This window comes from Cyprinodon tularosa, unplaced genomic scaffold, assembly GCF_016077235.1.
Source record: "Cyprinodon tularosa strain WSP-4 unplaced genomic scaffold, ASM1607723v1 ctg746, whole genome shotgun sequence".
NCBI classification, from domain to species: Eukaryota; Metazoa; Chordata; class Actinopteri; order Cyprinodontiformes; family Cyprinodontidae; genus Cyprinodon; species Cyprinodon tularosa.
In genome coordinates, this window is record NW_024039503.1 from 199,564 (window position 1) to 216,837 (window position 17,274).

A 17,274-nucleotide genomic window follows, 5' to 3' on the forward strand; every position below is an offset into this window, starting at 1 on the left:
TTTATATATCTATAGTTATTACACAGGGTATTTACCTATATAAGATGGCGCCGCAGACGGCAGCCACGGTGTGTTGGTGCGCACTTTTTTTAGTTTTGTTTTACTATTCTATCTTATTTTGTTTTTTGTCTGCACCAACAATACCAAGTCAAATTCCTTGTAAGTGCAAACCTACTTGGCAATAAACTTGATTCTGATTCTGATTCTATATTGCACAAGTCATTGCTGTTATAGTGCCGCATTAAAAACAGTGAAACATTTCTTGACCGATTTATAATCATACATTTTTTGGTTTATAACATAAACCAAAAAATAATTTATGATAAATATTACATAGTACACAATTTCTGTATTTAATTAACTTCAGTTAACAAGTAAGCCCTTTGTACCTCCAGGCCACCGTACTTTTTTTTTTAGGCTTTTTCAGCTTCTGTCAACCAAACGCCAGTCACAATATGGTGGTAGCGCTGACGTAACACACTGGACGCTCGCTTTATATCTTGACTCAATCACAAAAGGTCCCCCCCCCCCCCAACAATAACTACCGGTAGTTTATTTAGGTATTTGTGGTAATGTATTGCAATAAGTTAGATTTGCAATATTTAACAATATATAAATTATGTTTCTTTAAGCGCATATGTATAGTAATGAAGAGGATTAGGGCCAATGACAAAATAAAAAGAAATTGAACTGATTTTTAAATATTATTTCTGTTTAATATGGGGGAAAAGTCAGAATTCTGACTTTAATCTCTGCATTATGACTTTTTCAGAATTCTGACTTGTTCTTATATTATACTGAAATAAAATGTAAAAATTAGTTGACTGTTTTTATTTTTTCAGTGGCCCAAAAATTCTACCGTAGTATCTAGATAAAGTATGGCAGTCGTAGTTTCACCCAAGGTTTTACCGACACAAAGAAGCTCCTCAAATAGACCGTTATAAAACGATAACGATACATTTGTATTTAGTGTCCGAAATTGATAATTCAGACAGCTGTAGTACATTTGTTGGTCTCCCCTGTCAGCTGAGGGCAGCAGACATCCAGGTTGTTTCCTCTCAACTGTCACGGCTCCCGCGTGCACGCGCCCCTGTGTCTGTGCCGTGGACGCGGAGAGGGTCAGTAAATCCGCTACGAGGAGGCAGCCAGTCCCGCTCCGGGAAAAGAGGAGCGTTTTAACGGTTTTAATGATCACCAAACCGCGGATAAACTACGGCCTCTGGCTTCCTTTTAGCTGGTAACGCCGTGCTCCGTCGGAAACAGCGTTAGGATTCGGATAGAGCCCGTTTTTATTTTCTTTTGTGTGTGTTTTTGTTGAAGAAAGAGCCAGCAGACAGACTGGACTGGTATCGAGCCAGTTGGAACAACGACGAGCTTCCAGAAACAGCAAGTTCTTGGCAGAGAGAGGAGAGAACACGAATTTATTCAGTCTTTGAATGTTGTGAGACGGTAGAGTTTGATAGGATTATTATTGGATGTGTTTATCAGATGCGTGGAGTGGGCAGTGGGCAGACTGGAGTCAAAGGCTAAGCTAAGGGTTGATCTGAGCTCATGGAAGCGGACTTTATCTGCCTAATGGAGGGGCTTTAAAACTACAACCTGCTCAATTCTCACTGCTTTATCAACTTTCAACCAGAAGACATCATGTCGTTTTTTAATTTCCGTAAGATATTTAAGCTGGGAGCAGAAAAGAAGAAGAAGCAGTATGAACATGTGCGCAGAGATGAGAATCCGGAGGAGATCTGGGAGATAGTGGGAGAACTGGGAGATGGAGCCTTCGGGAAAGTCTTTAAGGTTGGTTTTTGCTCACTTCTGAAAATCATTTATTTAAACAGATGGCTTTGGTTTCACAACAGGAACGTGAATATAAAATGAATAAACAGAATTGTCTGTAAACTCAATCACTTGTTTTTGTTTAGAAGATCCCTTTTTATTTTCCTTTTCTTCTTCTTTTTCACTTTTAAGGTGAAACTAATTGTTTAAGTTTAAGTCACAGATTTATATATAACCCTAGATAAACAAAAAACAGTGTAGACTAGAAAGGAATAGTCTAATTACATCTTTACTGATGATTTATAGCCAGGTTTATATATACATATATTTATAAATATATTTGTATATTGTATATATATACAGAAATTATAAGCAAGTAGACAGCCTTATGGTGGAATTGAATAGAATAGAAATACTTTTATTGTCACAAAAAAATAAATATTGGTAAAAATGTGGGGACAAATCAAAAAGAAATGACTTATCAGAAAGTGGAAAATGATTTGCAGCAATCACTATATAAAACTGTGCATTTCTTTCAAAATGCAGCTTTTAAGTTAAGTAAAAGTAAAAACCTATTCATAGAATAGTGCAAAAAATAAACACAACAAGCAGCTCTTTGGAAAAACCAAAAAGCTCCCAGAGACGATGAGAAAAAGATGTGCAAATAGACATTAGCACCTGAGAGAGAGAGTAAATGATTCTAGATCAGATCAATAACCTGTGGAACCAGTAGCATGCTTGTTCACACGTTTTAAGTTTATTTGACTGCAACTGAGGTGATAAAGTCTAACGGTAGCTGGAAGGATCTGGGAAAGTGCTCCTTTGAGCATCTAGAACACTTAGATCTCTCCAGCTGTTTGAGTTGGGGGGACTTCTACCCACCAGTTAGCTCTGCCATTTATGCACCTTTATTTGCAGCTGCCACCATCAGCGGTTATTGGAATGAGCAAACCCTGATTTTAGATTAATGCCAATCGCAGTGAATGGGTCAGTTATGAAATGGTTTTGGTTAAAACAAACAGAATGGGACATTTATTCATTTTACAGGTCAGACATGAGAAGAAAATGAAAGCTAAAAAAGAATTTTATTTTATTAAGAAAACTAACTTTTTGACATGGCTATAAATCCTTCTGTCAAATTAACTTCTTTAGCTTCTTCTCACCCATGTTCCTTATGCTGACATTTTGTTTCCCGGTGAATGAACCTTTTGCTGGTTTTGCTGCCTTTTGGCGTAATGCCACCACAACAACGTTCTGTTTCCACGTCTGTGATTTATGACTCTTTTTATCTCACCACTGTAATAAAATAAATACCTCTTTTACAGTCATGAAATAAAGGGCTTCGGATTGTTTTCTGGATTACTTTCTCTAGATGTAATGTATTCAGATTTCTGTGCTGTCTTGTTTCGAAAGGAACAGAAAATTGATTTAATCTACAAATATGGTTGAAATAAAAAATGTTTCCTACTAGGGATTCAAAGTATTGATTAATGAAATTATCTAAAGTTGATTGAACTTATCCATTCATTAATGATTAACCGATAAGCTGCCATTTGGAAAGAAAAGTTTTCTCTTTACAAATTTAAAAGTAATACTGCATCAATACGATTTAAGAATTGATTGTGCCAACTGTATTATACCGTAAATCCTCTAATATAGGCCCGGGCCTTTATTTCACTCAAATGCATCGCGGTCCAGGCCTTTATTGGAAGGGGGCCAGAATTAGAGACAGGCCTCTATTGCTATTTGAGCAAAACAGACTACCAGTGGAATGAATAAAAATGAGATTTTGTGTCTATTTGAACCTATAAAACACTAGGTTCATTTATTGAAAAAGTACAGTTACAATGTCTCGCTTGGTTTGAAGTAAAAAAGAAAAAAAAATCCTCCAATTCTGTTTAATCCTCCTCCTCAGTTTCCTCCTCCTCTTCATCTCTCCCTTTAATCTCCTCATCACTCGCGCTCCTCCTCATGTTCTGCTGCGTGTCTGTTCTCTTCCTCGCGCAGACGGGCAGCAGTCAGGGCCTGTCGTCCAGCAGCGCATGGCTGTGGTACTTGTATGTTACTACCACAAGTATAATGTTGAGGTATGCCCAGAAAAAACGTTTAGAGCCCCGGCCTGTATTAGAGACCGGTCATTATTTACCTCCTCTTACAGCGAGACCGGCCAATGTTAGAGTCCCGGCCGCTAATGGAATACAGGCCAATATTAGAGAATTTACGGTATACTAACTGAATAAACCAAAAAACTTTCACACATTATTAAATTGATGTATAAGATATAACTAAACCTTTTCGGTTATTGCATTATTACAACGATGATGGAACAAGTGTAACAGTTATAATTTCCAATGTAAAGATGTGAACTCGCACTAATAGACAGGGTATGTCGCTCTGACGTACTGTCAGACTTTGCTTCAATGAAGTGGATGTAAATTATGATGCTGCTCTCTGTGCAGAGAGAGAGCTAGTAACGGGTTGGACCCCTTTTGCCTTCAGAACTGCCTCAATTCTTCGTGGCATAGATTCAACAAGGTGCTGGAAGCATTCCTCAGGGAGTTTGGTCCATATTGACATGATGGCATCACACAGTTGCCGCAGATTTGTCGGCTGCACATCCATGATGCGAATCTCCCGTTCCACCACATCCCAAAGATGCTCTATTGGATTGAGCTCTGGTGACTGTGGAGGCCATTTGAGTACAGTGAACTCATTGTCATGTTCAAGAAACCAGTCTGAGATGATTCCAGCTTTATGACATGGCGCATTATCCTGCTGAAAGTAGCCATCAGAAGTTGGGTACATTGTGGTCATAAAGGGATGGACATGGTCAGCAACAATACTCAGGTAGGCTGTGGCGTTGCAACGATGCTCAATTGGTACCAAGGGGCCCAAAGAGTGCCCAGAAAATATTCCCCACACCATGACACCACCACCACCAGCCTGAACCGTTGATACAAGGCCGGATGGATCCATGCTTTCATGTTGTAGACGCCAAATTCTGACCCTACCATCCGAATGTCGCAGCAGAAATCGAGACTCATCAGACCGGGCAACGTTTTTCCAATCTTCTATTGTCCAATTTGGATGAGCTTGTGCAAATTGTAGCCTCAGTTTCCTGTTCTTTGCTGAAAGGAGTGGCACCCGGTGTGGTCTTCTGCTGCTGTAGCCCATCTGCCTCAAAGTTTGACGTACTGTGCGTTCAGAGATGCTCTTCTGCCCACCTTGGTTGTAACGGGTGGTTATTTGAGTCACTGTTGCCCTTCTATCAGCTCCAACCAGTCTGGCTATTCTCCTCTGACCTCTGGCATCAACAAGGCATTTCCGCCCACAGAACTGCCGCTCACTGGATGTTTTTTCTTTTTCGGACCATTCTCTGTAAACCCTAGAGATGGTTGTGCGTGAAAATCCCAGTAGATCAGCAGTTTCTGGAATACTCAGACCAGCCCTTCTGGCACCAACAATCATGCCACGTTCAAAGTCACTCAAATCACCTTTCTTCCCCATACTGATGCTCGGTTTGAACTGCAGGAGATTGTCTTGACCATGTCTACATGCCTAAATGCACTGAGTTGCCGCCATGTGATTGGCTGCTTAGAAATTAAGTGTTAACGAGCAATTGGACAGGTGTGCCTAATAAAATGGCCGGTGAGTGTATGTGCTGCTAACTGCTTTTAAGCAGGTGGGTCTGGTTGTGGTTGATCTCAACAGAACGTTTTAAACGTGGCTCTGAGAAGTGTTTTAACTTTTCTATCCTGTGTTAACTGCTAGCATGTCTTGTATTATGTTAATAGAAGTTATGCCCTCCACTTGTCAGTCATCACCTCATTGCCAAAGTGCTCAAAATTGAATACATTAAAGGTGCTGTAGGAGATGTTGGAAAAAACGGTTCCAGCAAGCTATTTTTTGAATATACCCAACCATGCCTCTCCCTTCAGACCACCCCTTGAAACCACGCCTTCAAAACATATGAACATGCACCCTGTCTGCAGAGCTGATGCACCGATGCAGAGCGCTATGATCACTCCTCTGAAACTGTTTATTAACGCATGCATCCTCGCATTGTGCATGCGCCATCTTTGTTGTGACAACAAGTCCCATAATGCCCATATCCCATAATGCCTTGTGAGGATTGGTCTTGCAAAGTATTCTGGGTGTCACTACTCAATCCGCCCTGGAAGCACGATCCATACCATCAGCTCATTTGCGCATCCAGATAAACATCCTGGTCACCCTCGATTTTATTTGGTAAAAAAGACCTAAATGACATTTTTCCCTTCCCCAAAAATAGTAAGCATACCAAAATATATTGTGTTAAAGGTTAGTAATGTATTTCCTGAGAAAATAAATGCCTCAAAATCCTTTCTGTTTTATCACTCTTTGCCAAATCTGCACCAGAAATGGGATCCTATTCTATTTCTGTGAGCTAACTTTTTCGGCTTTGGATTCAAACTTAAATCTACTCTTTCTGAGTTTTATGTTTCCCTCTCATGTTAACATTATGGTATATAGTGCATAATCTAAAGAAAGAAACAACTAAAAGGCAGATAAACATGGTTTAATCAGATTTTGCCAGACTGCCTTGAGCATGTCCCATGATGATGTCAGAGAAGCAGTTTAATGAAGAAAAGCTTCAAAATTGTCTCAGAAAACTCATAAAACATTTTTTAAAGATGTGTATTAGCGTAATGAATAAATAATTTCAGTACCATATTACGTATTTAGGGAAACCTGGGTGTATATCTGTTCGTGCATGCGCAGGTCAGATCGTGCTTCTGGGTCGGATCAGTAGTGACACCGGGATATATCTGCTCTTCTAGTGACCACCGATGATCACAACTTTTAAAGGTGCATTTTGGGATATTCAATTCCACTACTTTTTCATCAACTCGACGTTTAGACACTCATCTAAAATGGCATAACTGCTATATGGTGCCCTATATAGTGATTAGGGCTGACATTTGGAGACAGCTACTGTCTAGTCTTTCTTCTGATGCCCGTCTGTCTGCTTACTCAGCTAGCAACCGTTAGCTTGGTAGAGTTTCATGAACAGAAGCCCATCATTTGGTGGATCTGAGTTCAATCATTCGGATCTAATTCATTCTTTTCTTTTTTAAGAAATCTATTTCATAATAACAAGCAAGGAATTTTACTTGTATTCAGTTTTATACAGTTTCTTAAATTAAACTTAAATAGCGCCCCTTTAGCCATGCAGCATGGCTAAAGGGTACTACTTAGATAAACTGAATAATCCAGAAAAAAATTATAATAAAATCACATCCCTCAATTCTGTTTCTTGTCCGACAACTTCAGCCCTCCACTTAATAGAAGGCCCTGAAGTGGAAAGCTTTACAGTTTATATTGATAGTAGATGATATTATAAAGCACGACTGGGTCTACCTCACAGGGAGACTCGCACTGTGAACTCAGTCAGCAATGGGAGTTTATTAGGTCTTAAATGGCATTAATAGCTCATTGTGGAAGTCCAGGAAGGGGCTGCTTCCTATATCGCAGCAGCGACTTCATCGAGTGCATCCTGTCTGCAGAGGAGCCCAAACAGTCAGAAGAAATGTCAATTTTTACTCCCTTCATAACACGTTATTAACATCTCTACCTAATTAAAGCACGGCAAAGGTTTAACCCTCCTATTACAGTCCTATCAGTGCAGATGGGGCTTAGTCTGTGTTTATATTTTGTTTTGTACCTTGATAAACTGTTATTACAAAGTAAAAAAAAAAAAAACATTGAACAAAAGGCAGGGCGCCTCACTCAGGTTTGATAAAGAAAAGATTAAATGTTTTTATTAAATTCAGTGCAGGATTTCATTGAGATTTTTTTCATTTTTAACCTCCAGGCTCAGAACAAGCAGACGGGGGTCCTGGCTGCTGCCAAAGTGATCGATACAAAGACGGAGGAGGAGCTGGAAGACTACATGGTGGAGATCGACATCCTGGCCTCCTGCGATCATCAGAACATCGTCAAACTGCTGGACGCTTTTTATTATGAGAGCAAACTATGGGTGAGTGTGAGGGAAGTCGTTATCAGCAGTGGCTTTGGAAGCATTTGATATGTGGGGAGGGGGCACACTGGCTAGAGGAGGAGAGGCTAAAGTGTGGCTTACCAGCTATGTGCTGCTTTTATCTCCATACTCTGGCTCATAGCGACTCTATTGGTCTGCTGAGGTTCTCATATTTGGGCAAAATGTTCAAAAGCTCTTTAAGGCAGCCAATGAGTTCATAGGAATCAATGCAAGCGGACATGAACTACTTCCTTCCATCCATTTTCTGTCATTCTTAATGCCAGCTGGGGTCGCGAGGGGTGCTGGTGCCTTTCCAGCTTTCTACGGGTGCGAGGCGGTTGAACTACTTCCAAAAAGTTGAATTTATTTAAGTCGTAGGGAAGCGGCTGTTCCCAAGTTGCATTTCCGAATTCTCCCTAGTTGTCCCCTACTTTACACGAGTGAATACAGTGAATGTGATTGGTCGATTATCAAGAGGGCGGGATTGTTGTGGCGGAAGGTTATGTTAACATGCTTATCCTAATTTACAAGTCTATAAAACTAATGTGACCACAGGAGAATGACCAAAATTATCTTACAGATGTTTTATCATATTTATTAAGGAGTTCAGTTTGTATCTCCAACATGTAGATGAAATGATGTGAGATAAGACCAGTTTAGTGCAGGTACCTGTTCACCGGGCTTCCTCCGTCTGTCGTCCCCCTACCACCTTCACTTATCGGTTATAGCTGATCTAGGCTGCTTTCTGACAAAAGTCCACTCCTGATTAACTCATAATATCACAGGACAGGCAGGGTCAGGCCCCCTCTGCTGCTGCTCGTGTATCCTCCCTGCAAAAACGATCTAGAAATACGTAAACATTTCTTAAATTAAGTGTATTTCCCCTTTATTTGAGTATGTTATTAAGATGATTTGCCAATAGAATTAATAGTTTTGCTCTTAAAATAAGATAATTAGATAATATGTACTTGAAATAAGACACATTTACCACCTAAATTCAAGAAAAAGGGCACTTATTTAAGGAAAAATGTCTTATTTACATTTTTTGCAGTGCTTTGCTGTGTGATCAGCTGTTCCAAACAGCCATTTTAATAATTAACTGTTATGAGCACCAAGCTCAGGTCACTACCTTACTAAGAGAATATATGAAACATGTTTTTTATCATTGTCAGATGTTAAAATGTGGGACAGGTGGTCTGTAACGGGACTGTCCCTGGATCTGGTCACCCTAACAGTAGTAGTGTTAGAACTATATTCAATAGATTTCTCTTCATTTATTAAAAGGCTATGGAAAAAATGTTTTTAGGAAAAGCTACAGGTAGGGAGATATCAAAGGGACCGGCGTTACATGTTACAAGGGCCACGCCCCACCCCTGCACACACACCCACACATAGTTATTGCGACACCACGGTTATCAGACATCATAAACAGCAGCAACAGGGGGGAAAGTCATTTTCAAAGGTAGCGTTGTGTTTTTAATGTGAAGTTATTTTTGGTAATTCTGCAGGGATGATACGATAAATTAATTCTGAGATTGGTAGAAAGAAGGTTCTGGTCAAACAGTCAAATAGCTATTAATGCTGAAAAATCTCAATAACTTGCCAGCTCTGATGCTGTTGCACATATCGCCTGATTGGAACAGCTAGGGGGACGAGGAAGGCTCAGCATAGTTTGGATTGGAACAATTTCCATGATGCTTCCTATCGGTTTTCGAATTTCGATTTTTTTTTTTTTCTCGTCATCTTCTGCTGGCCAGTTAGTTATACGTCAGCCTCTACACCTAAATTTGGCCAATCATATATCAATGGTCATCTGTCAGTCAAAGTTTTTCGATCATAGCATCTTGATTCATATGTCGCAGCTAATATAACGTTTTAAATAAGAAATAAGAATCATTTACTATAGCATTGAGTTCCGTCCCAGTGTTCACGGGAATGGACGTCTATCTTCGGCAGGCGTAGAACTAAGAAGTTATGTTGTGTCGTTTCTAAGTCACCAATTTAGTGCTACTTGGTCCCAATGGAATTTCCCATTGGGAACCTACTAGCACTAAGTTACTAACTGGTTAGCATGATGCTTCCGACAAACTGGCCACAACCCAACTTGCTTGCGAACCTTCCACCACAACAATTTCGCCCCCCTTTAAAATCGACCAATCACATTCGCTTTATTTACTCATGTAAAGTCGTGCACCACTCAGGAGAATTCTGAAATGCAACGGTTGGAACAGCCGTTTCCCTACGACTATAAGAAGAACCATGAAGGTTTCCATATTTTAAATGATCCGGCGCCCAACCCTACTAATGAACTGGCAGAGTGAACCTACAGAAATCCAAACAGGAACTTGGATGTTGTCAGGATAAACCAACCCACCACCACCTTAGCATGCAGATTGTTTGATCTCCGCTAACTTAGCGAAGTCTCCCACTGAAACGACAGGTTATTTTAGAAACTGGATAGCACTTCATTTTGTCCTAAAGATGCTAGAATGAATGGTTTGTTACTGTGGAAGGTCAAACTGAGAGATCCGTCCCAAATAAGACAAACTTCAGGTTGCAGGTGCTGACATTAGGTGTTAGTGTGTGAATATCCACTGTCTGTTTTCTAAATTGGTCCAGAACTATGTCGTTAGCTTGCATCATCCGGGGTCTGATGTAAAGTTGTTGCAAAATAACGTTCTTGCTGCATTATGGGAAAAAATGTGGTTAAAGTTCACATGAGCTGCAAGAACAAGCAGCTTTAAGAGCTGTTAATCATCATACCAGTTTGTAATCTGTCCCCTCTGCAAATGAGACCTTTGTTTTTTTTTTACTTGCAGATGTTCAGTAAAAGCATTTATCTTTTTGCTTTTCAGTCTCAGTTTGATGTTGTACAGTTTGTTCCCTTGGATAAAAGTAAAGCCTGAGAGGTTAGCTAAGCTATGGGGAGTTACCCAGCTCCGTCCAGCCCAGTCATTTACAACCTGATTTGTCTAATCATGCAAATAATTGGAGCTTGTTGAGTTAGAGGGCAGGTACTGGAGCAGGAGATGCTTAGTGTGACACAGAAACATCACACTGCACCTTCTGTAAGTTAGCAAATGTCTGAAAAGCTGTTCTGGACGTTACAAACTATGGTGATCAGATTTTAATTTCACTGTGCTGTGCTGAGCACTCTGCCCCTTTCCTCCTCATTGTCCTCTGAACAATGAGCTCAGTCTGATGGAGGTAGATTTTATATCCTCCGCCTGTGGCACCTGTTCATGCAAAGAGGAGACACATTCCAGGACATTTCCTTCTCCTGATGAAAGACTTTATTCTGTAAAAAAAAACAGGAGGTGACAACTGCTACTGATCTGCATTTCCTCTAAATGTCTGTCATTCCTGTTGTTGTTTTCTGCCATAACGTCCTGGTGGCATAACCTTAAACCACATCTGCCCTCTTTGTACCACATGAATGATTAGAAAGTCAGCGGTGCGCCATTCTGAATGAGGTTTGTGTCAAATAAACAAGTGGGAGAGGAAGCCGCGGCCCTGGCCTGCGGTTCCTCTGTGCACTGTTGAAAAAGCTCTGTGGGGGCCATTGTGCGATAGCAGAGCCTCTAAAACAACAGCACGCCTACTGAGAAACACTAGACCCGTGTGCACGTCGAACGGCCAAGAGCGCTCCAAGACCTGGGGCATTATATGGCCCTGAGGGGCTTTGTTGTTGGAAGTGGAGCAGTCCTGAAAAGCTCAACAGCACTAAGGAATTCAACTAAAACTTTTCTTTTTTTGTTGCTTTTCAGAGTTGGTCACTTTCTATTTTAATAGCCGTCTGACCGGATCAAATACTTAGGCAAATTTGTGAAGCCAAGATTGTTTCTCAATGGTTTCTAATTTTGCAGAAGTGCAACTTTGCTTCTCTTTTAATCAGATAATAACACCCACAAATATTTCCCAATCTCAATCTGGCCAGAAGACTGTGTTGTAACCCTGCTGTAGAGGATTATAAAGAGAGTCCAGATGCTACACGCGGTGCTCCGTTCATAGATACCGTAATCCTATTTACAGAATAAGGCCTGAGGTCTGGCACAGTGGAGCTGTTGTAAGAAACCCTCTCCTCAATGTGGCCTCAATCCTCTTACGTCAGCCGCCAAGCTGAAGCTTCTAAATGCCTTGAAGATTTTTTTCATTCACAGATGCTGGGCGGGGGCTTCTTTCTCACATTGTTTTAACCGGTGATTAGTCTGCTTTCGTTTAGACCTGGCACAGAAGTGTTCTTGGAAGAGCTGAATGTTTGTGTCTGAAACTAGGAAACCTTTAAGGCCCCGTGGTTTAGCTACGTTATAATCACATAGAATCTTCTCTTTCTCCAGTGCATTTCTGCACTACTTATGGCTCCCCAGAAGAAGAACATCCCAGTTTTCTTTGGTTTACTGTTGGGTTATATTGAGGGTAGGATATAAAAACAGACTAATTAAAGCAGCACTAAGTTAGAAGAAGTCCGCTCAGCGAGGAATAATCAATGGATCATTGTTTATACCTAAAACTAATACATTCGCAGAGATTTCAGGAATTTAGTTAATCAGTAAAAAAAATAAAAATAATAATTTTTGTCGCAATCACTGAATCTGAGCATGTGGTGCCGTCACGATTACGCTTCTGTTCCAACTGACCCATATTTATGCTGCATTCTCACAAAGTCCACACTTTTCTGGGTTCTTCTCAAGAACATACTTGGCGAGGACATGAGTCCGTACTTGCGTTATTGTGATAAACAGCAAAAATGTAGACAAATATAACAAACTGTCACCATCCTGAATGCTGAATGCAGAGGATCGTCTGTCTCTGGTACCGTCAGGAAAACATTGTTTCTGAAAACATTTATACGCTCACCTCCATGGCTTAGTGCCACCGCTGGTGGAATAAAGCTCTGCTGGTGCTGTTAAAGTGGGGAAAAGGTCAGGTCTCATGTGCTCTTCATATGCTTCTATTGGAAATAAAACATGTGCTGCAAGTTTGGAAAATGAATCCAGTCCTGTTCTTTTTTTCCTCTCATTGGCAGATCCTCATTGAGTTCTGTGCTGGAGGGGCTGTGGACGCCGTCATGCTCGGTGAGTCAGCACTTCCCACTTTGTATCTATTTCACCAAGAGGAAAACTACTCAAACTGTATTTCTAACCAGCAAAGAAAGTAAATGAAAAGGTAATTTACTACCATCTGAAGACATCAGCAGACCACCCACATGCTATCCCCCCCCCCCCCCCCCCCTCATTCTCCAAGGCACTGATTGTGGTTTAAGCCATATTACCACCTATAATTAGGCTGCATTAGTGTTCCCTGCTGAAGGAAATGTAAAGCAGGTTTATGTAAACCTTTCCTCTTCCATTCAGAACTGGAGAGACCGCTGACTGAGCCTCAGATCAGGGTGGTGTGTAAACAGACTCTGCAGGCGCTCGTCTACCTCCATGAAAATAAAATCATCCACAGAGACCTGAAGGCCGGGAACATCCTCCTCACTCTGGATGGGGATGTAAAGCTGGGTATGTCCACATTTAACCATTACTTATATGCAGGTTTTAGAGGGACAGCTATGGGTGCTGCGGTGCAGCTTTCCTCAAACAGTCATCAGATTATTTTATCTCCAAGTTGGGAACACACACGCCCAATGACCCTTATTAAGACAGGAAAAAAAAATAAATATAGTTTTTTCTAATCTCATTTTAAATAAATATGTAAAGTATTTCGAAATATATTGATATATATTTTTAGATGTGCAAGATAAATATTTAATCTTTAATGATTAGTAGAGCGTCATTCCATTTTTCGTTGGATCGATGCTGTATTTTGATGATTTTTTTTCTGCTACACCCGGCTACGCTGCTTCCCTTCTCCTTCTTCTTGTTTACTACTGGTGGTTGGCTTTGGTCGCAATACCGCCACCTTCTGCTCTGGAGTGTAAACGCTTCGCCTATGAGAAAATGCAGCAGCGCATGAACCGAACGAAACATACGCGAATCGAACCGAGACAGTCGAACCGAACGGTTCAGACGGTTTTCATAAACCATTCCATCCCTTATATATATATATAAAATATAAAACAGACTAATAGCTTCTCTATTTTTAAACTGGTACATTATTTTTTAGGTTTGTGAAACAATATTGGACCATGCAAAACATAGATTTACCTTCACAAAGCCTGTAGAAGAAATTCTGTTTTGTTTTTATAAAGTGTTTTTATAATGTATTTTGTTGTTGGCATTCATATAAATATACTGGTGTGAACCTAGACAAAACTCCACCAGCCGCCACTGTGTTTAGGATTAATTAGGGGAGTAGTTCCAACATTTCAGATCCTCTGTCTCACAGAGAAAAACTGCTGTGGTGTCGAATGACATCATATAGATCATAACCCCTGTGCTATACTCAGTTGTTGCAACACTTGTAGTTTTAGCTTTTTATTTTATATTACATGTTCATGAGAGCCCTTAAGGCTGGCTCATTTCACATGTGGAATGTTTAGCAGTAGACTTTGGCTACGTTCACACTGCAGCCTGAAGTGACCCAAATCCATTTTTTTGTAGCCTGGGTGCCATTCCGAACTTAGTCCCGCCCACAACGTTTGAGGTCGGGACGTTCGGTCTGGCATTGCCCAATATCTGGTCGGGCCAATCAATTGTCAGGGCGGGCTTTATACGATGATGGACAGATGATCAACAGTAACGTATTATACCACGTCATCATCGCGTGCTTGTATGACAACAACAATGGCTGCCGCTGGAGAGTTGAGGTGTGTAGATTCTGCTATTAGGTCTGTTCTAGAAGATATCGACAGCAAATTAATTTTAAAAGAGGAACAGAGAAACGCGATCAAGGCTCATCTTCTTATTCTAGGCGTGCAACTGCACGCTTTGATTTTTGTTGACAACAACTATGCGTCGCTTAACATACGTCACGCACTCCGTTGCTCTTATTGGTTGTAGGTCTAGCCAATTGAATGCAGAGGCATTTTTTTCCCTGGTTCGTTCGAAACACGCCCCATAATCACAGCTCTATGGAGCAGTATCAGACTCATATTCTGACTAGAATTGAAGCAGCATACGTCAGGCTAATTTTTTTGCCCATATGCGACCTGAATCTGATCTTTTCATGGCAGTCTGAACAACACAGATCCGATTATTTTACAATGCGATCCAGGCCACTTGGCTCTGCAGTCCTGAATCCGATACGAATCTGATCTTTTCAAATGCGACCTGTCTGTGAACGGCCAGGTCGGAGTCATCCGACCTGAATGTCATATATACTTGACAAAGGTCACTATTATGCGTCTTGCTACACAGAAGCGGCAAGAAAAACAACAACCATGGCAGATGATGATGCGGAGAGCAGTATTTATATTTAACCATATTGAAAAGATTGTGTTTTTATGGTTGGAAAAGACCGCTAGATGCGCGCCGGTACTACCATCCATGTTTACTTCCAGAAAAAAAGAGCATGCTGGCATGTGACGTCTTTTTGTCCTCTACTGCGCATGCAGGACACTTGCCTCGTATGACTGCAGTTCACTCAGGAGATCACAAACAAGTCGCATAAATTTGGAAATGTGAACGGGAATGCAAAAAAATTGGGTTTCACTAAAAAATTGGAATTGAGCATCAAGGCCTGCAGTGTGAACGTAGCCTTTGCTTCTTTATCTGTTGCCTGCAGAAGCTACATTGGCTGAAAAGCTGTGATTTGAGAAAAAAAGAGAGAAAAAAACCCAGAGATCACACAACATATTTGGGCGTTATCAAGTCTTTTCCGATTCAAATCCAACATTTATAGAATAAAACATAGCAGAGATATTGTGGTGTACAGCCATCAGAATATTGAGTTTAATGACGACTTTGGGTCTAATCTGCAGTCATTGTCAAGCAAATAAAAAACAGATATTTATCAAAAGCCTCCTTAAAAAGGACAGAAACAATCCCTCTGAGTAAATCTGCAGTGTAACATTTGTACCGTTTAAGACAAGAGCTATAAGATAAAATAAAATGTGACAAAAATTACATCGCTGTTGGTTATGGGTTTGTGGCTTTCCTGTCCGCCATGAGTTGTTTGGAACTGCTGACCACAGAGGACGCTGTAACACAGCCTTACGAGTCGAACAGAGGTGTCCGAGTATCTGCCTGCAGGAACTTCCACACAAGCAATCCTGATTCAGATTAAGCTTTGGTTTTCCTGATTCATTTTATTTTGCTTTTTTCCATCATGTGCCTTTCAGCTGATTTTGGCGTGTCGGCAAAAAACACCAAAACGCTGCAACGGAGGGATTCTTTCATCGGAACTCCTTACTGGTGAGTGTAGGATCAGCTGAAGATGGTTTGATCTTCACTCCTTTAAATTAGAGGGTTTTTTTCCGATTTTAAATGTGAATTATATTATTCCATTGGCAAATGTACATGTTTACCTGTACAAGTCAAAGGAAAAATGCTATTTCAAGAAAAGAATGACTTCGGCCGTTTCTCAATCTGTGTACTTGTGCGTTCTCTTGTGCTCGTGAAACGTCATCAGCCTCAGCGCTAGTACTGTTCCAATTCACAAGAGAAACAGACCAAGAACAGATAAAGTCCCCGGATGTTGTTCTCGCCCCTCCCTCTTTACCCAGCATGCATCAGAGCAGACTTGTCTGTTCTTGAGATTGACAGCTATCGCAGCATGCACTGTGGCAGCAGCAGCTTTCAATGGAGCGCTAAAAGAGTATTAAGTTAAAATTAATTTTTTCTGTTGCTGTTGTTCAATAAAAGTACATTTTAAGACCATTTTAGGTGAGAACATAATAATAATAATAATAATAATAATACATTTTATTTAAAAAGGCGCCTTTCTGGACACTCAAGGTCACCGTACAAAACATAAAAAGTGTCAGAAAAAAAAAAAAAATTATAATTATAAAAACATTATATCCTGAAGCTTCACTTTACTGATTTAAAAAAAAAATTGTCCGAAGTTGAGAGAACTGCGGCAACCAGTGGAGCTCCAAGGCTAACGTCAGCCAGGGCTAACCGCAGCCCGTCTGTAGCAGCCCTCTCTCTGCATAGCTGTGTGTAAACTACGGCTGGCTATGATGGTGATACTTTTTGTTTTATTTGGCAAAATGTTCATTTTGTTTGTATTTATCTGACTGTGTTAATTATTATTCCCCCACTAAATGAATAAAGTAAGAATTTCTTATCTAGAGCGGAGGTCTTTAACAGGGGGTCAGCAAACCCCTAGAGGGTCCACGGAGGTATTGCATGGGGGTAGCGAAAGGTTCGGTTGATTAAACTTTTTTCTTTTTTTTTATTCCCCCTGCAATTTTTAACACTAATTGAAATGTCTTTAAGTCCACATTCAAGACACTGTAGTAAACAGATAAATGGAGGCAGAAGATGTCTTTCAGTCATCAATGCACACATTCAGCGACACACAGGAGCTCTTTCAAGCTGGGCACCGTTTCATTCACAACACCTGTCCCATCAACCAGGAATCAGAATCAGAAA

The 17,274-nt window shown here is 40.6% G+C and overlaps 1 protein-coding gene across 1 annotated transcript in view; it reads left to right on the plus strand.

Moving 5' to 3' along the window:
- Window positions 1-1,102: 1,102 nt before the first annotated feature.
- Window positions 1,103-17,274, plus strand: part of slkb (STE20-like kinase b) — a 49,222-nt gene continuing 33,050 nt past the window's right edge. The window contains exons 1-5 of the mRNA XM_038269970.1: window positions 1,103-1,794; window positions 7,628-7,792; window positions 12,819-12,867; window positions 13,147-13,296; window positions 16,017-16,089. Of these exons, the coding sequence (XP_038125898.1) occupies window positions 1,645-1,794; window positions 7,628-7,792; window positions 12,819-12,867; window positions 13,147-13,296; window positions 16,017-16,089 (587 nt within the window). The 5' untranslated portion in view covers window positions 1,103-1,644. The remainder of the gene's footprint in view (window positions 1,795-7,627; window positions 7,793-12,818; window positions 12,868-13,146; window positions 13,297-16,016; window positions 16,090-17,274) is intronic.